Source organism: Rhagoletis zephyria, unplaced genomic scaffold, assembly GCF_001687245.7.
Source record: "Rhagoletis zephyria isolate East Lansing unplaced genomic scaffold, Rhagoletis_zephyria_1.1 Rzeph_scaffold_03039, whole genome shotgun sequence".
In the NCBI taxonomy this organism is placed as follows: Eukaryota; Metazoa; Arthropoda; class Insecta; order Diptera; family Tephritidae; genus Rhagoletis; species Rhagoletis zephyria.
Genome location: NW_016160123.1, coordinates 36,764 through 62,706, shown reverse-complemented (window position 1 = coordinate 62,706; position 25,943 = coordinate 36,764). Strand labels below are relative to the sequence as shown.

The 25,943-nt window shown below is 32.2% G+C and overlaps 1 protein-coding gene across 6 annotated transcripts in view; it reads right to left on the bottom strand.

The window, feature by feature from the left end:
- Window positions 1-9,871: 9,871 nt before the first annotated feature.
- The window catches only part of PGRP-LC (Peptidoglycan recognition protein LC), a 42,828-nt gene continuing 26,756 nt past the window's right edge, over window positions 9,872-25,943 (bottom strand). For 4 of the 6 annotated variants that reach the window (XM_017623090.1, XM_017623089.1, XM_017623092.1 and 1 more), the window contains exons 3-5: window positions 17,662-17,877; window positions 13,640-13,791; window positions 9,872-10,355 (exon numbers count right to left, since the gene is read on the bottom strand). In XM_017623090.1, coding sequence (XP_017478579.1) covers window positions 9,951-10,355; window positions 13,640-13,791; window positions 17,662-17,877 — 773 coding nt within the window. In that variant the 3' untranslated portion in view covers window positions 9,872-9,950. Of the gene's footprint in view, window positions 10,356-13,639; window positions 13,792-14,377; window positions 14,886-14,994; window positions 15,156-17,661; window positions 17,878-25,943 lie in introns of those variants that run through there. The other 2 variants (XM_017623093.1, XM_017623094.1) reach the window with 2 other exon arrangements.

Genomic DNA, 25,943 nt, shown 5'->3' with positions numbered 1-25,943 from the left:
TCCAATATCAGAAGATCACAAAATTAGTGAAAATTGCGGATAAAGGTTTTTAATATAAGCCCACAATATGTTTGGTTGTTATTTTTTTAAACATAAGTGTACATTTGCGTACATTTTTGTAGAGTCAAGTAAAAAATGGTAACTCTATTTTTGATGGTTAACTTTGCTAGAATAAATTATTTATAAGAAATGCATGCTAAGATACAAAACTTAACATCCCACAATGATCTAAAACCGGCTTATAAAGCATCAAGTATACATATGTAGATTCCCTGGTGCTTTAAATATTGCATCGACAATGCAAGCGGCACTTTTCTTAAAAGCTAAGTAGAGTTATCATTTTTATATCTGACACCAAAGACTTTGTTAAGATGCGAAAGAGTGTAAATGCATGAATATATAAAAAAAATATTCCTCATTGAATATATGTATGTATGTACATTAGACTGCATCACTCCCCATACAAAAAAAATCTGTACTAATTTTCCATTAGAATTATAAAATTTATTATATTTTAAGACGGACACCAAAATATTTCGGAAAAATATTGAGATTTAATTGAGCTGGACCGATTTGAAAATACCTCCGAAATGGAGTTTTTTATGAATAAAAATAGTTTCTTAAAGATTTTTTTTGAAAAAATCCTTCAATACAAGGTCTTAAGCTTAAAAAATTTGCATAAAAAACATTAAAAAAAAAAAATTTTGAACGGAATCGTAATAATGAGATTTTTGATGCATTTTTTTTAAATTTTTTCAAAGATTGGTATAAGATAACTGAACCTAAATTCTTCCGATTTAGATAAAGAGGTGTCATTAGAAAGGTATTTTATCATTCATTGGAAATTGGAGTATTCAATTTGAATTAAGAGTGGCTATATGAAAAAAAAAAAAAAATGGGACCGAATGAATTTTTTTGGACAGAAATAAAACAGTGTGAAAGTACCTTTCTACTGATATCCCATAAGTCTAAATCAGAATAGTTTTGGCCTAGTTATTCAAGTTTTCCGTAAATCAATCTTTAAAAAAAGTAAAAAACAGCATCAAAAATCTCATTCTTACGACTCCGTTGAAAATATTGTTAAATATTTTTATGCAGATTTTTTAAGCTTAATCTGTTTTGTCATCTGAGGGGACTTTTTCAAAAAGTTCTTTAAGAAACTATTTCTATTCATAAAAAACTCCATTTTTAGAGATATTTTCAAATCGGTCCAACTCACCTAAATCTTAATATTATTCAGAAACATTTTGGTGGACCTGTTAAAATATAATAAATTTTCTAATCCTGGCGGAAAAACCGCAACATTTTTTGGTGATGCAGTGTAATGTACATACATTAATCACGTAAAGAAAAAAAATAATAAAAATCCGGCAATGCGACCGAAATAAGACTCAAGTTTTAGCATTTGGTACAGTAATGATTGTCCAGAATCTCACCTCTCTATGACAATTGTAAGAGTGCCGCCATACCTTTTTATTTAAGGAATCTGAGTATGCACAATACTAAAATGGCATGTAGTCAAACTATTCTTATAGTTTCGGGTGTTTTAATTGATCATGGAAAATTATATTGACCTCAAAAGGACTAAAGGCTCCTGGAGAGGTGAGATTCATGGAGGAACATTACTATACCAAATGCTAAAATTTGAGTCTTCTTCCGGTCGCATCGCAGGATTTTTTTTGACGTGGTCTAATGTTCATACATACATACGTACAATTTAACAAAGAAATATGGCTTTGCATATATAGTAAATATGTGCATACATACATATGTTTGTATCAGTGCTCACAAGACTATCTAATAGAGAATAGTGACTGTTTCGTCCAGACACTATGCATCAAATCTGGAAACATCTATATAATTTGCAAAGTTTTTTATCACATAGTCAGAAACATACCTACATTGTATATTCATACATACATGTAAACATACAATTGCGCATTAAATTTCCAATTTACATACATACATACGTAAATGAATTCACATATTGGGCCGTATGAATAAAAACGAAGCAATTGCTTTTTCTTAAATTTCATTTCGATTTATTCAATTACATTTAACTAAAAGGTCAGAAATTTAAAGAAAAAGCAATTGTTTAGTTTTTTTTTTAATACGACCCATTACCACATGTCTATATACGTACATAGATGGCAATCTGATAGAACATTTTTTTCCGTGGCCTTTGGGATAGCGCGTTATCCTCTAGTAACCTTTTGCCACTAGGATAAGCCTATTTGACGATAAACTTTAGTATTGGGTACTTCGTGGAAAGCAGATAGCGATTAATCGCCGCGGCAACGCTGCTGTATTTGGGAGCTTTTGAGGCTAATTGTCGACTGTTGACGTACATTTATGGATACCCTTAAAGATGTGGTAACCTGTAGATTTTGGTGCAAAATTTAATTGCTGCTTTCAGTCTGTTCCTGTGACTGTAGAAGCGCGCGAATTCGAAGAACACATGAAAACTATTAATCTCTGTGGTGGAAATCACGTAACAACCATAAATGCCGAAACACAAGGATTATCTTTAACGTCAGCCCATGACTCAAGGAAGCATTGCCACTTGCTGTTTTTATGGCTTTTTCCAAGGCATTGCATGCCCTTTAGAAAACCATCCCGCATTCTACTTTATCATCTTTACGTTTGATTCCTCTGTCTCTAAAAAGAATAACGGTGCACATCCTTATTACTTGGAGGCTGCTGTTCAACAGCTCTGCACATCTCAAAAGGAATGCAGCTTTCTTTTCATTCTGATATACAAATTGATTAATCCGCCTGGATTATGAAAGGTACCGTGGTTGCGACCACCAAAGAGAGTGTAGAATTTGCAGTGTCCCTTAACATTAACGAATGTAAACCAGATTGCCGTCGCATACAGGACGGTGGAACTAACGACACTTGTAAGCACAAGTTCTTGGTCCTGCAACATCAGCGTTCTACAAAAGTAGTACCTATACATTTAACAAACTTTTTATGTGATATATTCGGCGTGAGCCTGAACGTTCAACCACACAATGGATCTGGTGTAATGATTTGATTCCATGACATACCATTGGGAAGGTTGCCGTTTCTGACTTGCTTATACGAACGGCTGCTGTTTTCTTCTCGGCTAGAGAAGAGTTTTTCTCTTCTAACCAGTCCATTATAGTACTCATTGCAGCGTTGATATAAGAACCGCAACTTATGGCATTCCTGCTTCCCGCTTACAATATCCAACCTTTGTATCACAGAAAAGAACTCGTTATTATGAGAAGGTTTGTGCCTTGAATAATTTGAGAATCTTAATATTATTGTGCAGTACTTATTATAACCACCTTTCTAACGCTTTCCAGCTAATGCATCTTCCGCAGTTTGCACAACATTTTTTTTTTTATTGCTGCTATCGTATGCCTTCTCTTGCGGCGGAAACCGAACTGTGTTTCTGACAATCCGCTGTCACTTTCTGTGAAACGAAAAGGGCGTTTAAGGATTGCTCTCTCTAGGATCTTTCCCTACCATAAAGTAAGCTCGTTTTCTTCGAACGAATCATAAAAAAAAACAATTTGACTCGATTCACAAACATTAGAAACATGGACTGTGTTAAAAAAAAAAAACCTTTTAAAACGCGTTTTTCTCTAAAAATAATACTTCTTTGCTTGAAAGTGGTATTAAAAAAGAAAAATGTTGGGTTAAAGGATTAGCACCGATTTTTTAAGAAAATATTTTCACATTCTCTAAAATTTTCTAGAAATTAATCCATTCGAATTCATTCTTTTGTTACTTAGAGGTTTGGCAATGCTTACCGAGAGACAACCGGTGACAAAATATTTTTTTATTTTAACTTTTATTTCAACATAGATTGATTAAAAGAAAAATACTGATTAAAATAAAATATTTCACACAAGCAGGGTTGAAATTTTGAAATTCCTGCCCGTATTTTGTTTGTAAGTCAAATATTAATGGCATTGTGCTACTATGATTGCACGGTCGAGTAATCATAGTCAACATATGTAAGTACACAATTTTGACAAGTTTTAAAATATTTGTTTTTTTGTTATTTAACTTTGGTTAGTTTTTTATAGTTCATTCTTTAACAACATCCGTATAAATACAAGTTTAAAGGCAGTGTCACACGATTGGGTATTTGCCGAAATTTGGTGCAAATCCTATCCCAATTGTGTGAATACCCAAATATTTTTCTTAATCCTAATCACGAAAAATAATTTGTTTCAAAAGACGATTGCTGTATTGTACCAATCTTTTGACTACAAAAAAAATTGTCCCAATATTTTTATTTTGTACCAATAGCCTAATATAAAAATGCACAAATCTTTACAAATGTAACAATCGAGTGACAATGCCTTAAAAATTTTTGCAATAAAAAAAAAATCAACAAATCTTCTTAAAAATTTCGAGTTTTAATTAGATTATGAGTAGGCAGTTTTGTAGCCCATTGAATTCTAGTAGAATAAAGTAAAGTACAAGTTTCAAATGGATAAAAATTACGGTTGATTTTTTAGAATTTTTAAAAAAGCTCGAAATTTAGTACGAAAGTTTGTTGGATTTTTTTTGAATATTGCACATAGTTGGAAACTTGGATTTTCACGGGGTTTGTTAAAGAATGAACTATATTTTTATAATAAAAATAACCAAAATTAAATAAGAACAAAAATAATACGTTAAAACTTGGCAAAAAGTGCTTCGGCTATAATTGTTTGACTACTGTACGTATTTTTTCATATATATTTAATTGGGCATGCACATTATACATAACGGTATGTACTAGGGATGTTAATTTTTCGTTTTTAACGATCCCGAGATTTTTGGTATGTCGTTCTCACAATCCCGGTATTAGTCCCGGGATTTAGATGTTCATTACTTTTCAACAACTTAAATCGAAATTTAAAGTACTTTGTAATTTCAAACATATGAAATGAAAGGAAATTTCTTTAGAATTTAAAAAAAAATTTAATTTTTTGGATTCACAAGGACGAATAGGTACGTTTTAAGCTAATAAAGTTAGAACGAGCAAATTCGAGGATATTATCGACTTTATATAAACCCTTAAAACATAATTTTTATTTTTTTTTTAACAAATATTGCGAAATTTCAGGAATACAATTTTAAAAGGACATTTTCAATATTTACCAGTCCTTATGCACCAAAAGATTGAATCCGCTTAAATTCTACAGAATTTCCTCTTTAATTTGGAACCCATACATTTCAATGAATTTTTTAAGTCATTTTTGAATTGCTGACGTCAGAGTGGAAAACTAAAAACGCAATTTTACTTTATTTGGCAACTATGATAATATTAATTATTAAATAAAAAAAAGAAATATAGCCAATACTGGTCAAGAAAAGGAATTTCTATTATTGCCATCAGTGTAAATTTAAAAGCTGCCGAAAATTTATTTAGAAATTTAATAATTTTGAACATGGTGACAGAGTTTTTGAAAAGTTTGATGCAGATCTCTGAATAAATTAGCTAAGAAAAGTTTTTAGTTTGTTAAAAAAACATTTATTTTATAAAATTTTACATGTTTATTAAACATTTTTTATAACATATTTGCATGTCAACAGATTTATTCACGTTTTTATTTTTATTATAATAACGTATAAACTTAGAAAACGTTTTTTGAATGGTAATGAAAGTATTTAACAGGTCGAATATTTTCTAATTTGTCTGCAATATTTTTGAATTAAAATTGCACTTTTCTAGAAAATAAGATATTGATTTCTATATTTGTTTGTGTACAATTTGTATTGCTTTTTATATGTCAATAACAAATGACATTTATTTATAATAGCTGCATATATAATTATACATATATAATAAAAAATTCATTTACATTTGTGCACCTTGCTTCTCATAAAAACACACAATAAACGGGTACACTATTAGGCTGAAGTCAGAGTAGTTGCTATGTATAAGCGATGCTAGCCATAGTGTCATAAAAAGTTAAAAATCGCTGAATAAGTTTTTGTATGTACTATACACATTTGCTCCAAAAGTGGCAGAGTGTTAATGAAAATAGAAACGTATTTGAGCTACAAACCGAGCGTAAGGCAGTAAAATGATATGTAGCAAGTTCGCGCCTGGAAATTGCTTGAATTTTTTGTCATTACACAGTTAAAAAATAAATTACAAAGCTGCGTTCGAATATGTGATATTTAGCAGTGTCGATTTATTTTTTGCTATTTTGTTTACTTTTAGATACTTTTATTGTTTATTGAGTTTATAATCAATGTTTGCAATCAATTTTTAACCAACTTCCCGATGAGTTAGATACTCGATACTTTAAACACAGCTCAGAACTCGATGGCAATGCAATATTAAAAATGAATTAACCCTCTATATTTGGTAAACCCATATTTATTGTCCGACTTGGTTCATATTTAAATTATATATTACCTACATGAAAATGAATAACTCCACAAAAAATGTGTTGGGTTGTGCGTAGATCGATTTTTCTTTTTTTATTAATCACTAATAAATGCGTGTCTTTAAAACGCAGCCCTATTGCGCCTATCCCTGATATAGTATATTTTCATCTAGCTGTTGAAGACACTAAGCTTACCACATTAAAAAATATCGCTTCGCTCCTCGCATCGCTTATGCGCAATCACTCTGCCGCCAGCCTTAAATTAATATGTACCATAAAAATATGTATGTTAATTATTCAACACACTGTTAAATACTAAACAATAATTTTGTATAATATTCTTAAAATTTTTATGTTCAAGATTTTTTGACTAGATAAAAAATAAAGTTTTTCTTATAAAATTTGTGCATTTCCCGGTATAGTTTTTGCATAACATTTCTTAGCTCAGAATTTAGTAAAAACGTTATAATAAAAAAATTTAGTTACGTATGTTACAATAGAAAAAAACGTATCATATGTTAGTTACTTACATGAATATCTATGCAAAAATTTGCTTGCAGTACTTACATATATGTACATACACTCCCATGCACTTGAATAGGGACAGTGCTTTTATGCTTTTTCTTCTATGTTATTTTGCTTTTCTTGCTCTAAAGAAAAATCATAAGAAATATCTTTTAATATTTCTGTTGATTTTTGAGAGATTCAAACTACTTTAAGAAATGTTGATTGAAAAATTCTTTTTCTGAGAGCTGCAAAGGGGTCTTAATTTTTTTAATTAAAATACAGTTCATTCTCTAACAAGTTAAAAAAAAAATCATACAATTTTCCAACTTTTTTCAAAGAATTTTAATATTTTTTTTAAGTATGCAGTTTGTATCTCATCCAATTTGCAAATTTGAAGTAGCTACGAATTACAGTTGATTTTCGACAAATTTGTTACTGACGCTCTTCAATTTTGTTAATTAAAAAAAGCGAGAATGACTACAAAACTATATGCAAAAAAATTTTTAAGAAAATTTTATATATTTTTTTAATTTTTTACAAAGTTTAAAACTTTTGTTTCGATGGTTTTTGTTAGAAAATGAATGTATTTCAATGAAAAAATAGTGGGAAATAAATTGTAGAAAAATATCCCAGAAAAGGCACTGTTGTCCCTATTCAAGTGCATGGGAGTGTATACATTTACATTTTCAATTAAGATGTCCGATACATATGTGTGTAATCTCTTGTTTGAGACTTTTAAAATACGGATATTAATGCTCCTCTTTCTTTTAAAAATTTCCCTCTTTTCTCAACTGTATATATTACGACGCCGATTTGAGCGCCAGTTGGGTTAACCTAAATTATTATCGACCAACAATTTGTGAGAAAATAGCGAAATTGTTTGTGAATTTTTTTTTTAATGCCTGATAGACCTACCTGAAAACCTTCTTTTTGATTTGAGCGAGCTTTCACAAGAACTTTCCATCGACTAGCAAGAATTTTGCCCTCTTATACTCGAAAAAGCAATAGAAATGTATTAGAAAAATTCTGAACTGTGTTTTAAAATAAAATACCACATCTGGACTTCATCCTTTCGTCCGAACTTTTGATCAAATGCGCCACAAAACTACGCATATAATTTCGCTAGTTCAAGTTCAACAGAATTTAAAAAGTTTTATTGTTTCAAGAACAAAATATTTCGGCGATCACATTCCGGTTAGGTGTTGTGTTTTTCTATATTGTCCGTACGGCAGATGCTTTTCTACGATACGATGTTTTTATGGCAGAAATACACTCGAAGGTTTGCCAATGCCTATCGAGGTCGACGAAAAAAAAAAAAAAATTTGCAAAGGTAGAAGTTATAGCTGCAATCCCAGAGATCACCAAAACTCCTCATCGGATTTCTTCATCGACGCCAAGGGAATTTGAGCCGCAACACTTCGGCGTACCAAGCCTGTGTGCTACCCACTGAGTTAAGTTTATCTCATGTAAACTGTTCTTGCTCAGAATTGTTGCGACATTGGGTGATTTCTAGTCATAACCGCAATTTTATTGTGGCCAGAAAAAAATAAATTTTACAAGATTTTTTTTTTTAATAACACAGTCCGACAAAATTGTATCTCCGCATTCCCTGAAAATTAAAACAACCGCATTTGAAGATTTTCTTGCGCTGATTCTGCATCTACCGATACAATTTCTGTAGACCTGTTGGTTTCGGTAAAGCAGGCGTTTAAAACGAAAAGCTGGTAGGGCGCATTATAGGCACGAATGTTGAGATCTCAGTGCAAAATGACCAATCTACGAGAAGAGAAGTAGATGCGCCTTTTTAATAGGACATACAAGGCCTATTCGCCAATTCTGTTGGAAAGACTGAAGCCCTTCATGATCCAGCTGATTGGACCTTATCAGTGTAGATTCAGGCGTGGCAAATCTAACAAGACCAGATTTTCATATACAACGCGGATCGCGATGCTGGTATTTAACGAAGAAAGCACTGCAACTGAGATTCACTTGGCATATCCAATTGGAGGCAGCTAGCGCACCACAGAAACTTGATCAGAATCGACTAATCGATTAATCGATTAAAGCGCCAATAACGCAGAAGAAGAATGGGTATTTAGCACATTGTCCTCGACTTTAGAGGCGCAAGCAGAGAAGATGCATCTATCGTACTTTTTCCGCTAAACTCATGCGGCTATATTGAATGACGTTGAGCACAACAGTAAGCTTCGTCTAAATTTGTAAGGACCTCTTTGCGCCTTCCGATATGAGATGTTTGTCGTTCGACAGTTCAGCTAATGAGTGCAGGTAATAATGATCATTATAAAACGATTCGAAAGCGACAATTTTGGAACATTGTTTTTGCATTGTTTCAAACATTTGTGACTACATTTAGTACCCTGTGGTGTCGAGATGTCCCTTTTCATGTCGACTCGACAACGAGGTCGACAGTTAAATATATGGACTGTAATTTCTCAAATATGTTCTAGCACTACTACTTATTCGACTAAGGTGGCCGGCATATTTTGTGTAGTAGATACGTACATATGTATGTGTATGCATGTATGTAACTGTACTGCAACTATTTAAATATACTTAAAATAAATATTTTTCTACAATTAATACACTTTTATTAAAAAAATTTATTTCTTAATAATAATAGAGAATGTACATATGTACAAAAATGAACTATATCGCCAGCTTAAAATGAAGAGTTGCTTAGTCCAGTTTTTAAAATAGTACAGGAGGGAAGAATACAAGCATTTAAAATTCAGTTTCTTCAAGTACATTCATATTTGCAAAAATTTTAACTGCATATTTCAAGCTAGAACACTTCAAAGGAATAAAATTTCCCAAAGTTGGAGAATACCTTGTGTATTATTAGGGATTTATAACATCATTTGTGACTATTTTGGACTTAGGAAGTTTGCACATCACTGATTTGAATTAAAAAACTTAATTGGATCTTTTAAGAAACTATTAATTTTTATATAATAAACATCTACAATTTTGTAGAAAAAATGGACTTAGCAACTTTTCACTCTGCATAATATGTAAGTAAATATATTTCTTTTATACTTTTAAAATAAATGACACATTTCATTTTGCGTTTGCAGAAAATAGATACTCAGACCAATGTGGCCAACCTTTGAAGCTGTTGTACAATTCATCTGCTCTTGCATCTGTCGATGTAGGATCCAACATATATGCTCCATATATTTTATAATCTGGCGAGAGTTTACCTAATTGTACACCCTCCTCTAATAATAATTTTGTGACATCCATTTGTTTTTCTGATGGCTTTTGTTTTTTGAATGTACCAATATAGGCGAAACTAATACTGTCCGAATTGAAGCCACGCAAATGTGCACCGACTACATCCCAACCACGTCCTTCATACACATTGCCATCGCCACCAATTAGGAAGTTGTAAATAATATCATCATGATTTTGAGATTCAATGTTAAGAGTTTGTGTCATACGTACACGATAGACGCACATGGCCTGAAAAAGAGAAAACCATCTTTAAATGTCACTAAGTAGGTAAGTAGTGAATATGCTAGTAATAAATATGTACATATGTACATTAGCGCGTACCACCTTACAAGCAAATAAAAAAAAGTTCGCCGTACACCCATGAGTATAAAGTAATTTTGCAAGCCAATTTCAAAAAAAAAATTATATTTTGGCCGAACCTAGGTGCCCCGCCCTTTTGATATTTTTCGGTGACCCCTTTTTTTTTTAATAGTTCTACTGGAATAATCAAAATACATCCATACAAAGGTTTAATGCTTTTTGGTGAGCTTTAGTTTACTGGCTTTAGGGTGGTACGCCAGGGTGATAAGAACTGGTAGGTAAGTAGAATAGGCTACTTGAACGTTGGAACAAAAAAAGTTGTCTCCTAGAGATAAAAACATCGATATTTCATATTTGAAGATCTGACTGTAAATTACGAAGATATAACGAAAAATGTGCGTTAGGCTGGTCCAAAAATGCATGCGGGATAAAGTTTAAAATGTTAAGCTCTCACCCCTAGAATTTTTCTTAATGCAAAAAAAAAGAATTCGCGTTTTTTGTTTAAAAAAAGAATATATTTACAACTGGCCCATGAAGTTTTCAATGTATATTATGAAACTCTGTTTCTCTTAAGGATACTTCCATTAAGGATACCCAATTGTTTATTTAACTATTCTTTAATATTAATTTTTTTTAAAGGTCGCCCAAAAACCCCTAAAACGCAATGGGGGACCCACAAAACTCGCTAGTATCAAAAAATGGTAAAATAAACAGTTGGGTATTATTACTTGAGGTCTCCTGAAGAGAAGCACAGTTTTCCAATCGAAAAATATTGACTTTCAAGAATTCTATCCCATTTCTACGAAAAAGTGTTTTATCCCCATATATGTAAAATACATGGAAAACTTAATGGTCTTTGAGGAAGTTATAAATATATATTTTTTTAATAAAAATGCGGGTATTCTTTTTTCCCTTTAGATAAGTTCCAGGGGGTGAGAGCTTAACACTTTAAACTTTTTTTGGACCACCTTAATGTGCGTGCATATGATTTTTAACTATATTAAAAAGACTTACTCGTAAGCTTATAATCAGAAATATACAGTGCGAATTTACAGGCTGCTGTTTTGTCGAAGCAGAAACAAAAATTTTGTTCCTATATGATTACAAAAGATACAAAAATTTTTCCCAAAAAGATGTGTTTTCTTTAAGTTCTGTGTCCATTTTATTCTGCTTTTGGTAAACATATTTTACTAAGACATATTTTATCTCCTAAAAAATATTGTTTATTGCGAATAGTTTTTTTTTTGGTTTATCTAATATTTTTTTTATTAAATAAATTTTTCCTAACAATTCCTAACAATTACGTATTTTTTTTTTAACCTTTTCTCTAAATCTTACTTTTTTCTATAGGAAAATTCTAAAAATTAACTTTATTCTAAATATATGTTTCTCTAAAGAATGAGGCACATTATTAGAAAGAGAAAAGTTTTTTAAATTTTTTCCAAAAATTTTCTCAATTTTTCTGATATATTTTTTTTTAATTAAGTTTTTCTTAAATACTACCTATTTTTCTAATAAATTTACAAGTTTATTTTTTTCTAACAATTATTCCTTTTTCTAAATATTTTCTCAAAAACTAACTTTAACTTAAAAAAATTCTAAGAACTAGCTTTGACCTAAATAGTTTTTTGTAAAAATTAGGCACATTTTAGAAACAGATAAGTTTTTTAAATTTTTTCCAATAATTTTCGTCATTTTTCTAATAATTTGTTAATTATTTTTTCCTAACTACTTATTTTTCTAAAATTCCATTATAAAAAAATTAAATTTTTTCTAAAAAATTATAAAAGTAAAATTTAGCATATTTTTTTTCTTAATGAGAGACAGAAAAGCTTTAACTGTTTCACAAAATTTCCTAATGAGTGGAAAACTCTTTCGGAAGCATGTTCCCCTTGGTCCTGAAAGGGATAATTCTATCCAAAACTCATTTTGTGCTCGTAGTTATGGTATGTTTGTTTAGATGGCCATGCACGACAAGATTGTCCCTCTTCCTCTTGAGGAATCACAGACTTTTTTATTAAAAGCCCATCTATCCAGAAGTAGTCCGTAGGCTGTTTAGGGACTCCTATTCCCATAACTTCTCTGGTAGGAATCAAATGACACTAGTTTTGAGCGCATTCAACAGCCCTGATTACTGCATCGATGTCAGAGTAGATATTTAGCCTTCTTATTGGTATAACATTATCACCTCTGTTTGAAACACTCTGCATAAATTCGGAAGCCTAACCGAGTGTCCCTCACAGAACACACCTTATCCAACTTTATCATCGAATTTCGACGCATCCATGAAGATGTTTACTGTACCTCTGTTCCAGAAGCTTTCGGTTTCCCTTTCCTCCCGGGAAGGGATGTGTGCTGGAGCCAGTTTCGGTACGCATCGATCCACTTTTTCAGCTATGAAGTCAAAGTTTCCAAATATTGTTTAGTAATCATAAGACGGGTTGAATGAGAAACCAGTGCTTCTTGATCTATTGACACATTCCAGCAGCCTTACTCGCAATGTCTGTGGGTGTCTTATGGTTTCCTATGGTTGTTTTACAGCATTTTAAAGCAATTGCCTTCCTTTTTGGGATCACGGTTAAATATACTCATATAAGAACATATAGAATACTCCGAGACTTTCGGCTGTTAACGAGTGCCACTGCCTTAGCAGTCGAAGGCGATAACTGGACAGCGCCTCTTTTTTAACTCATCCAGAACGTCATTAATGATGACTTTACGAGAAAAGTGTGAGAGTGCGCCCCACTGATAGCTACACCTACTGCAATACACTGAGAGACATTACCTCATTTCGCTACGAGAGTTTTGTCGCTAAGCATGCTCCAAGCTTGGTCAGGGCCTTGGTTGCACGTTTTTTAAAGCCTCTCGATATTGAGGAAGGCGCCAACAACAAACTATTTATTCTTAAAAGACTTGTCTATAACTTAAACATCGCTTAATCGCTTCCGAGGAATCTTGTTTCTCATATATACATAAGTCAGTCAGTCTCTCGCGGGTATTCAATAGAAAAGAAGAGCGTGATAGCTTACACCCGCCTTGGAAATACAATTCTAAAATTGGTTTTGTTATATGTTTTTAGTATTTATCGATTTTGGTTAAATTCCTGACCATTTTCGATTTTCCGAGTTATGACGTTCTTCGATATGCATGTTTGTATTAATAAATTTTAAATGATTAGTCTATACTATATATAATCATTTGTAATTACTTACTTGCGTTTCACAGTCTTCAGTGAGTGTTGAAAGTACAATGACCCTGTGCACAGGCGTTGCCAAAGGTACAGGATCAGCTGATGGAGGTTGAGCTAGCCAGCCATCGCGAGGTACAATGCGAAGTATTTTGCCACCGCCTACATTATCGTCCGCTGTAACAAAAGAGGGAATATAAATTGCGCTCCTCATAATTTATTTAAAATGCACGCTATCTCAGATCATTTTGGTTGCTCAAGTAGATACTTTGAAATATGATGATATTGGAATTATGCACATATTTATGTATGCAGATCTTACCTTAAATCAAACGAAATACTATGTACATTTTTTAACACATATAAAAGGTTAGATAGTTATGTAAAAGTGCATTTATATGTATATATTTTTTGTTACAAATTTACACTAAAATTATATATGTATGTTTATATAGAAAAAGGTTATTTCTTAACAGCAGTCGTCCCTCGGCAGGCAATGGCAAACCTCCGAGTGTATTTCTGCCATGAAAAACGGCTTCTCATAAAAATACAATCGCCGTTCGGAGGCGGCGTAAAACTGTAGGTCCCTCCGCTTTGTGTGACAACATCAAGGCGCACACCACAAATCGGAGGAGAAGCTCGGGCAAACTCTAACATATGTGTAAGTGCCAATCTATTATTATTATCATTATATGTACATAAATATAATATATAAATAAGCGTTCATTATCCTTTCAGGCATAGACAACTATAGGACACAGAATAATTTAAAATTATTTAATATTCAGCTTGGTTCACTCTAACGTACATAGCTATCTATTTACTTATATGCATATGATATGAACATAAATTCTAGGTTTTCCAAAGATGTTTATTTTTATTTTTTTAATTCATATGCGATTACTCCAATGTGACCATTGTGTAATTATACTATAGAGTGCTTTGCCCGGACTTTCGGTGCCGCCCAGCTGTCGCGCTCCATAGAGTCGATAATCTTGTGCGATTGCGCCCAACCTCACACCTTCCTCGATAAGTAATTTAGCTGCTTTCAGGTCATTGTCTGTGGGGACTTCTTCGTTGAAAGTACCAATAAATGCAATGCCAATGCTTTGTCTGTTATAGCCTTTTGTGTGTGCGCCTAACTCATACCAGCCACGTCCTTCGTATACTAAACCATTGCCACCGACTAGGAAATTATAACCCACATCACTCCAGCCATTTGAGTGCATATGAAATGCTTGTACACTTTGCACTCGCGCATCACACTGAAGCTGCATATGTATATTCATGAAGACGAAGTTGGATGGGGTGAGATAGTGTTGGAATAAATTAGATCAAATATATTATGTGGTTATGCAATTTAACGTTGACTTGACTTACTTTATTTTCACAAGTTGTTGAAGCAGTATGCGCAATGATGACACGTGGCACTGGTAATTTCAATTTTTCAATATCATCTTTTACAGGCTCAGCAAACCACTCGTCCTTGGTGACTATGAGCAGTGTGCCATTAAATACGTAGTCGCTTTTCTCCGACGGTACTGAAAAAAAAAGTGAAAATATGGTTAGCATCTGGATGTACAGTTGAGTCAAAGTTGGCTTAAATTCATAAATTCCATTCAACTTAACTTTTGGCTTTAGATTGGTGCTCCAATAAATAGGTTTTGAAATCACTTTCACAACTAAACATGAATTTTATATGCTTGTATAATATTTATAATACACGATTGCCGAGATTTGCATTTTCATGTAAATACGCAAACATATCTATGCATGTAAAAGCGTATGACATTGCGAATTTCGAATTGAACCGCATTTGTATCGCTCCAATTGTAGTGAATCCTTCTAATGCTTAAAATATGAAAGTTTATGAGTGAGTGAGTGCGTGAATGCAACAGAGAGTGAGTCGGCGAATGAGCGAGTGAGTGTGTGAGTGTGGGAGTATGTGTGTTGCTCTTTCACGCTGAAACTCCTCGACGTATTTCAATGAAATTTGACATACAGAAATGATACAGGAAATTTTTTTTAGAGTTGCTACCTTTTTCAAATGTTTCAATCACAAAAAAAAAATGTCGAGACACGCAAATTTAATTTTGGGTCTTAGATTGCGCATCTACACATCATTTTTCTAGATCTGGTATTTATCCCAAGACATTTTCATGGAATGCGAATGAAGAACAAGTAATTTTTAGCAAAAAAAAACGGACTTCAACTCTCATATAAAAAAAAATATATATATATATATCTCATGATCCACTGATCGGACCTTAACCAGATTAGTATGGGACCACCTCTGAGACACTACCTTTCCGATGCAAACAAGAATTATCGAAATCGGTTGACGTGGTCCAAAGTTATGCGGTAATACACATAAAAAAAAAAACAAAAAAAAAATATTCCGACGAACTGATAACCTCCTCCTTTTTTGGAAGTCGGTTAAAAATTCGAATGCCAAATTTCCACTACGCATTAAATTGACGAAAAATGTGTGCCATTTAAAAAATGCCACGTGGAAACGAATTTAATGAAAATTTTCTTTTAACGTAATGGCACAGGTATTTCTTAATGCCCAACTTTGTCATTTAATGCCTAATGGAAATCCGGCATAACTTGAATATGGAAAATGTTACTCATACGCCATGTACGAATATTTACGAGTACGGTCATGTTCTACATGGCGTATGAGTAACTTTATTTCCTGCCCCTATTTCATAAAAAAATTCATTACGCATTTTCCTTTGCCCATTCACAACTTGTTTATTTATCCATCGATTTTAATCGTTAGTAGCTTGATTTTTTTTTGCAAAAGAACAGGCTTTGAGCCGTTTGCAAAAAGTTAAAAAAAATCTGTTTTCTCCCTGTTAAAATTTGATTTTTTTTCCACAAAAGTTGGGAAAATGCCTTGATCTAAAAAAACGGTATATGTAAGTTTACATATTTCGGCGTTTTTTGTGTCCTTTCAAAACTTGAGATTTTCACTACAGTGTTAGTTAATGGGTTAAAAACAATATTTCAACAATATGGGTGTCAAACGATTAATTTCGAAAATATTTTAGAAGAGGGTTGCCACCTGTTCAAAAAGATTAAATAAATTTTATTAATAATGTAAATCAAACATTTTAATATTGGTATCAAACGAGAGAGGTTTAAGAAAGCTTTATCAATTTAATTGACATGCCAAATAAAATATCTTAATATAGGTGTCAAACAAGAGAAATTTAAGTTTATTTCTGACGTATTTTGGAAGAAGGTTGCAACTTCTCAAAAATTAAGCTCATTTAAACCATTTATTATTATGTGCATTAGGCTGTGTCAAATAAAACGATTCCTTTTATACCCGAGCGCACTTGTGTGTGTGTAACTATTTAGCTATTTCACTCAAAATCGATGTATATAACTGAGGACGCTAATTTACTTGAAGTTAATATTTACAACAATCTCTTAACAATAAATACGATTTTTATAGACTTTTAGAAACAGGGCGTGGCACCGCACACTCTAAGAGTACAAAGGTGTATCTCGGTAACCGCTTTATCGATTTCTACCAAACTTGGTTCAACTATTTCATTAAGTCTAACTAAAGTTTTATCAGTTGCTTTCTATATAAAAGATTAAATATAACAAATAGAAGACCACACAAAAATTACCAGAAGTCAACCGTAACACCTAGCCTCTTCAAACTTGCACTTTGTTATACTAAAATTTAATAAATATGCTAAAAACTGCATACCAAAATGTTTTTAAAAATTGTGATTAAAAATTCTGAAACTTAGATGAAACTTTGTCGAATTTTCTACATACATTTTTGTTAGATAGTGAGCTATACTTTTATAAAAAAGTAATTAAGATTAAATAAACAAAGGAAAAGTTGTCCAAAAGTTGTTAAAATGTCGCGTTCATTCCTATTTATTCTCCCGCCACTGTATGGACATAGTATGTATGCTTGCATATAAATGAGTATGTTGGTGTAGGTAAGTATGAGAGTTTTTTTTTTGTTAGTATCAATCCACCTTGAGCACCAAAATGTTTGCTTTTATTTACAAATACCTATTGTTGAATTGATTGGAATATGCTTTCTGGAATCGTCGCCATCACCTAGAATCTTACTTTTTCTTATCGTCTGTTTTGTGAGACTATTCACAGTAGCTATGACTATTCCGATCAATATAGTTAGTAGAATAATTGAGCCAGTGATGATGACTGCACGCCGACTGAATATGAATTTATATGGTGCGTCGGGTTGTGTAGATTTTGTAGCATTTTCTGCAAATAAAAATAAGAAATAACATGAATTAGTCAATTGCATGTACGCACTTATATTACTACTTAAGTTATTTTAATTGCGTTAATATACAAATATGTATGAAATTTAAATATTAATAAGGAGATAACGCCACACAGTGGTCTGAAACTGAAATTTTTTGTTCATAACCCTCCAGAGCCCTCATTTTCAATCAATAACTGCAACTATAAAATGTAAATTTGTTTATATTAAATTTTTTAATGCAAAGTGCAGAGAAAGTAGCAATTTTGAAGAAAATCGTTTCGCCTGTTCCAGTTCAATGTTACAAAAGAAGAACAACACAAAAAGAATTGTAGGGTTTCACCAAAAAGAGAAAAAATTAAAAATATATTGAAATGTAACAAAAAATTTCTATCAAAATTAATTTAATTTTTTATTTTTAGACAACTCCAGGTATGTAATGGTGTAGCTCATTAAATTCTAATATCATTAAGTGCAACTATCAAGTGGCTAAGGACTCACGTTGATTTTTGATTTTTTTTTTGCTGATTGTGTTGCGAACGTTCTTTCATATAAAAAAAAGATTGTGTTCATCCATTATATGGAGGATAAGCGCAACACCCTCGGCAAAAAAAATACAAAAACCAACGATAATTTTTAGCTACTTCAAACTTGCACTTTAGTTTAATGAGCTACAAAACTGCATACTCAAAATTTTTCTAAGAAATCGAATTGAAAAGTTGAAAATTTTGATGAACATTTCTCGGTATTTTTTGCATTTTTCCTGAGTTCTGTATGAAATAAAAAAATTAATTCTTGTGGTTTTTGCTGTTGACCGTACTATATTTTCATAAAAAAATAACAAAAATTTTTGTACGGAAAATGTAAATAAATAAAATCGTCAAAACGTCAGGGTAGGCATATTTTTGACGCTGACTGTATATTATTGAGACTACAAATTTTGTGTCAAAAAACTATGTAGATAAATTTGGTGATCAGCTTAATAGTTGCCAGAGATGCCGTCACTGCCTCGATTGAAAATACTTGTGTATTTACATAAGTCCAACCATTGCTCTTCGATGAGGGAATTAGTGCCATATACATTTACCAGTTTGCATTCCTATTCGCACCTAAGTAACGAGAATAATTAAATGTTAAAAATTAGTCTAAGCATCTCGATCGATAACTTTCAGCGATGTAAGTTGCGGTGGTTGCGACTCTCCTTGACGTGGAGCGGCAACCTTAAGTGAATTTGACCTGTTGTGGCGCCACTTTTTCGGCTTTTTTTTAATTCGTTGCTGATGTGCTAAAACCAACGTGTTATCTTTACGAAGTGCTGAATATTTCGCAGATCGTCAGACACTAGATGCGAAATCGTTTGTTTTCCAAGACAGTCCGACACAGTTTCCGGTGTTATACCCGTTCCCTGAAACCCATACCATACTTGTGAGAACCGTCGCATCCAGAAACGTAGACTTGCATAGTCCAGTAGGTTCAAAAGTCTGTGGAAAGAATATTTGGTAGAAGTTTTTATAACAAGTATACCAATATACTCGGGTAATAAGCTCATGTTTTCCACATGGTAGTGAGTATGTGAGGGGGCTGAAAGATGTTAACTTCCTCTTGAAAAGCACAATTTTCTCTCCCTGTAACAATTGCGCACAAGGCAAAGGCCGATTTCAGCACTTTATTCAGCTATAACGCCCAAAAGCTTGGTAGGAAATTCTACTCTTAGCTCTTTCAAGCGTTTTCAAGTCAGTTGGTCAGTCTTGAGCGTCCTACTGAATATGCGTTGCCTAATTTTGGTGATAAACTCGTTCAAGGCAGCGTATCGAGACGACAGAAGGCTTTGGAGGTGTCTTTCCATTTTTGCTTACATTCTTGGAGATGCCGATTGATCTGGGTAGGATTCCTTACGATCGCCTGATCAAAGGCCATCAAGCGCATATTACGGGTAGTTCGGTTGCGATCGCACCGTTTACGCGTGGCAAACACGAGCGCGCTAGAGCCTGCTGTGGTGTAAAACGACCAGCTTGAGAAGCTAGAGCAAAAAATGCGTCCATGGCGTTTTCTGTGCCGCAGGAGGACAATTGGTAAGATATGTATGTCGCTCTCCCATACGTGTTTTTGAATTTGAATTTCTACACGGATGCTTTGAAACTTGACGGAAGGGTCGGTAGAGAGATATTTCGCAGGAAACTCCAGTAATTTTACCATAAATACTATAGTTAGACCTGTTGCAGGAAGAGTGAAGGTAACTTTGAAGATGTGTAGTAAAGTGATCCAACTTACAAAGGGTTCCAACGCTGCATTTTAACGAATTATCATTAAATGTGATATAGATCGGTTAGTTTATAGGCAGAAAGGGCTTCCGCTCTGAAATCGTCTGAAAAAAAGTGAACAGAAAATCAAAGAAAACTCTGCACGCGGGCAATGGGGTGCTCTTCACTTTTGCATCGTATTTCAGCCGCCAAACTACGGGATTGTAATTGAAAATGGAATCAACTAGCTACTCGTATTATAATAAAAAATCACTTAAATCATTTTTAGGTTCCACTTTGCTGTTTTGTTTTTTCCTTGTTAGTGTATTTTTTAATTATTCTTATTAGATACGAGTTCGTTAGTATAGACTTATTCATCCAGATGTATTTATGAAGATCCTTGGAAAAAATAAACTTTTGCTTTCCATTTCCATTCCGTTAACTCACTCATATTTTCGAATATCGTATACATCAGTACTCCCTTTTCAAGAGCATCTGTGCGATTCTTCATCTCATGAAAGTATACGTCATTTAATTCACCATTAATGTTCGGCATATTATTTTAAATCAAATCCTTTCTTCTTTATTTGAAATTAAAAATTAAATAGTGCTTCCGGAACTTTAGAAAACGATCTAGTTTTCACAATGTTTTTCACTCAACTGAATGCCAACAATGAAAGCTCTATTAAAACTGATTAAATAACCATGTCATTCAATGCGTTGGCATAATTAAATATAAAAGAATACTTAAAAGTTTATATTCGTAGAATAGATTGAATTCGTGTTAAAAGAAAAAAAATCCCTTTGTGCTATATGTAGTTCGTATGGTGTAGCGGCAAGTGCGAGATGTAGTAGGGCAATTCATCTACATGCGTAAATGCCTCGTAACCATGCCAACCTCGTAAACTTACATACTTTTGTATGGAAAATCGCTTTATTTACGAGGTTTACGCAGTAACGAAGCATTTACGCGTTTTCATGAATACCCATAGTATAAATACATACATATGTACAAACAGTCCAAAAACATTTATTACTATTTAAAGTTATCTTAATAAATCTTATTAAAACATTTTGGAAAATTAAATGAAATTAAAAAAATATGTTTTTCTTTTTACAGTAATAATAAAATAAAAAAAAATAAAAAATTATAAATTAGAAAAAGAAAAAAATTAAACCAAAAAGGGAAGAAAATAGTAGGTACTTAAAAATTAAATATAATATAAAAAAAAAATGTATTCCAACACAAAGTCTAAAAATTAAAATAAAATCAAATTAAAAAAGGCAAAAAATAAAATATACATGAAATAAGATCCTGAAAATAAAATGAAATAAAAAAACATACTTTTTTTAAAGCAGTAAAATCTTAACCAAAAGGAAAATTGAATTAAAAAATATGTAATGAATTAAAAAAAAAACAATATGTTTTGCTTTTTAAAACAATAAAATCGAAAAAGATATATATAATATATATACAAAGTGTTTCGGTATCGATTTTGGTTAGTTTTCCAAAATTAATTTCGATTTCAGTATCATTTCGGTTGAGAAAAAATATGAAAACAAGTTTAATAAAAAAATAATAATTTATAAATAAATGGAGGGTATTTCAAGGCTTAATAATAATAATCTTTTGTTTAGTTTGTTTAAAAAAGTCACATCTTACTCGTAAAAGCTAATAAATTGTATTTAAATATTTATAATCCGTACAACTGATTAGTTCTTATCAATGAAATCGAATCCACTATAGCACTGCTTAAACTGGCTCTCTCATAATAAATTTTTGTGCTAGAGAACAGAAAACCATATAAATCAAAGTTTTTAGCTTCCTACAAAATTAAGAAAAATTCAACAAATCAAAGCAACTTTTTTTCGACAAATATTCTGATAGTTGCTCTTACTTAACTGGAGCCTTCTAAATTAAATGGCGTCCTCAGTTTTATCCTATTGGCTCCACTTTTCGAGATAGCGGTACTTGAAACTTTACTTTAATTGTAACTATTTTATAAAAAAGTCCCTGAGTTTTAAAGATATTTTACTAAAATTTTGCACATAACCGTTTTTTAATATTACCTTAACTATTCCATAAAATCATCGAAATCGGTTCACTAAAACCTCTAGCTCCCATAAAACTGATTGATCAGAGACGTTGTTTTGCGTTATAACTCCTCCAATTAAACAGGTTAAAATTTAGTATAGGTTCAACTTAACATATAGCACGCATACAATTTATTATTCAGATATGAGGTTAGAATTATATCCCAAAAACACATATCTGAGTAATCAGTTGTATTGGAGCTATATGTTAATGTGAACCTATTTCGATAATTTTAAGGAATAATTAAGGTAATATTAAAAGACCGTTATGTGCAAAATTTTAGTAAAATAACTTCAAAATTGAGGGATTTATTTATAAAATAGTTAAAATTTAATCATATTTTCAAGTACCGTTATCTCGAAAACCGGAGCCAATCTGGCAAAACGGGGCATGCCATTGAATTGAGAACGTCCCAATTAAGTGAGTTCAACTTTCAAAATCATTGCTCAAAATTTACAACTTCAACAACGTAATTTGAACCCAGCTTATTCTTTTGTTTTCTATTTCATGTTTATTCCTCGTCTAAATTTTGAAGCCTTGATGAAAATGAATTACACTTATACTAATCGATTTATTAAGACATTACGAATAAAATGATATATAAAACATAGGTGTGCTAACAAATTTAAAAATTAAAATTTTTATTTCTAAAGTGTACCTATTTTTTAGATTTGCCCATATATATCCATAGGGTTCTCGGAAACGGCTCTAATCATTTTGATGAAATTTTGTATACAGATAATGTTTTGGAGTTTAAGGTTATCTGAATTGGCAATATCTCCGAGAAGACTCGTATAAGGTTGCCACCTATTCCAAATTAGTTACAAATTAATTAAAACATCATAATATGGGTAAAAAAGGAAGGCATTTTAAATATCCCTAATTCAAAAATATTTTTAATAAGGTTGCCACCTATTTTCAATCGCATATTTATTTAATTTTTTGTTTAGAAAAAAAGGTAAACTATTACTATTCATGGATACCAAGAGAAGGTTCTTAAACAATGCATTCCCTATACACAAAATGTTATGCCTTAGGATAATAGTGTAAGGTTGCCACTTATTTTCGACTCTACACAATTTATCTAAAACATCGCAGTATGGATATTAAATGAAAGGTCAGAAAATATTTTCCATCAGGGTTGCCATGCTTCCTTGTAACACAAATTTTTATTTTGTTAATCTCAATCAACATTTTTATGTATACATACATAGTACACATACGCTCAAGATATGTACCATTCATTCCAGCGTATTTCGGAATAGGGTTGCCACCTAAATTTTAGAGTAAGGAATTTATTTAATAGATATGGGAATCCTATTTTTTTGTTTATTTCCAAAATTTTTTTTAAAGCTATCCAAATCTTGAAAACTTTAAAAAGTATATGCACTCCGGGCAAAGCTCGGTCAACCTGGTACTATCGAATAAGACGTATTTTTTCATTTCATACAAATCTAGAAATCATTTCTCAAATCTGAAGAAAGTCAGAATAAATGCAATAGATTTACGTATTAAAATAAAAATATAATAAAATAAAATAAAATAAAAAAAATAAAAAAAAATTAATAAAATATAATAAAAATTTAAATAGAGTATTAAAAAAAGTTACGTAAAATAAGACCATTCGAGAATTTTCCACATATGTATGTATATACCCGAGCGCACTTGTGCACAAGGGTATTATAACTTTGTTCGCATAACGGTTGTTTGTAGCTCGAGATATCTCAACGAAATTTGGTACGAAGGTTTCTGAAGTAGAATTTTGGTGTTAAATAGTACTATTATGAAATTTTTGGAAAATGGCCGTGACCCCGCCCACTTATAATAAATTACTGTATCTCAGTAGCCGCTCCACCAATCCGTACCAAACGAGACTTGCTGAGGGTAGAGCTAAGAAATCTGTTGAAAATCTTTGAAATCGGGCAATAACCACGCCCGCTTGCCATATAACGGTTATTTACTGAAACACGAAAATTGCGGTGAATCAAAATTGACTCAAAATGGACTATTGCAATAACCACTTAGCAGACACTTAGCCGCACACTTATGACCACAAATGTGTGTCTCGATAACCGATTCATCAATTTCAACCACCCTCTTCAGGTATAACGGTAAATTTAGGATACAAGAAAACTCCGATATTTCAACAACTGTGGAGGCTCATTTACTCCAAATTAATATATACAACAATCTTTTGACAATAAATAAGACTATTATAAACTTTTAGGTAGTTTAGAGAAAGTTGAAACTGTGATATTTGTTACTTGCGCCGGGTATACAAAATTAGGTTTCGTTTTACTTTTGCTCTAAAAAATAGCTTCAAAATTATTTTGCTTTAATAATAATAATAGATTGGCGCTTACACATAAGTTAGTGTTTGGCCGAGCTTCTCCTACGACTTGTGGCGTGCGCCTTGATGTTTTTGATTGTATTTTTATTAGAAGCTGCTTTTCATGGCAGAAATACACTCGGAGGTTTGCCATTGCCTGCCGAGGGACGACGGCTGTTAAGAAAAAACCTTTTTTATATATTTTATTGCGATGTTGCTTTGACCAGAGCTCGAACCCAGGAGCTACGGAGTGGAAGCGCGCACTGCTTACCACTACACCACAGCGGCTCTTTTCTCTTATAGGTTTATCCAGTTTTTTCTTAATTTCAAAATCGAGAACCGGTTGTTTCAAGTCGCAACTTTTCGAAAGCCTGTTTTAGAAAACAGGCGAATATTCGAACACCCGAGTACATATACAATATTTCATTGTAATCTAAGAATGGGAGGAATTTCCAAAGTCCCTTATCTCTATAACCCAACTTTCTTTAACAAAAAGTAATGAACGATAGTCAGATTCTTTACTTATTTATATTAATCATTAAATTATATTTAAAGTTTTTTGTTTCTTCTAATCGAATGTGTTATGATAATCCACATATAAACGTTAAAAAAGTTTAACTCAATTATTTTTTGCTTTTTTAATCAGTTACGTAAAGTATTTGCGTTTTCCGAAAGCAGTTACTTATGTATTTTCAAATATGTATTTAGTAATCTTTAGAATAAATTTCTGAGATTGAACCTATGTATTTATGTACTACATACATACATATAGAAATATGTATGTACATACATATATATAAACATAGAACAGCATTAGCTACGAACAAACACCTTGAACAAATTTTCTAAATACGTAAGTACTTTTCGCAAATACTCGCCCGCCTACAGAGAAACCCATTTCCGTATGATTCTCATTTAACTTCATGATGCCTACGTATGTACATATGTATATACATACGTGGTGGGTGATGAGCTAAATTTGCTATTTAGCATCTTCGCATTTCATTAGCACAACATTTCACCAACAATTTATGGCCTCAACAAATTAATATTTGCTTTGTACTGTAAACAAACACACAAACGCGCAAACAAATGAATACATACATATGCATCTGTACAATTACTTTAATATTTCTTCCAGAATAAATGAAACGGTAAGGTGTGTTAAAATTATTGCATACACTCGTACATACACATGTTTGTGCAAAATATACATATAACAGAGAAGAAAACAAGTAAGAAAGCCTAAGTTCGGGCGGAGCCGAACATTAAATACCCGGCGCAAGTATTAAATATATGTTTTCCACCTTTCCGAAAGCTACCGCTACATGATAAGCCGGGGTGTATACATTTTAAGTAAATTAGCGTCCTTAAATTTCGAAATATTGAAATTTCAAGCAT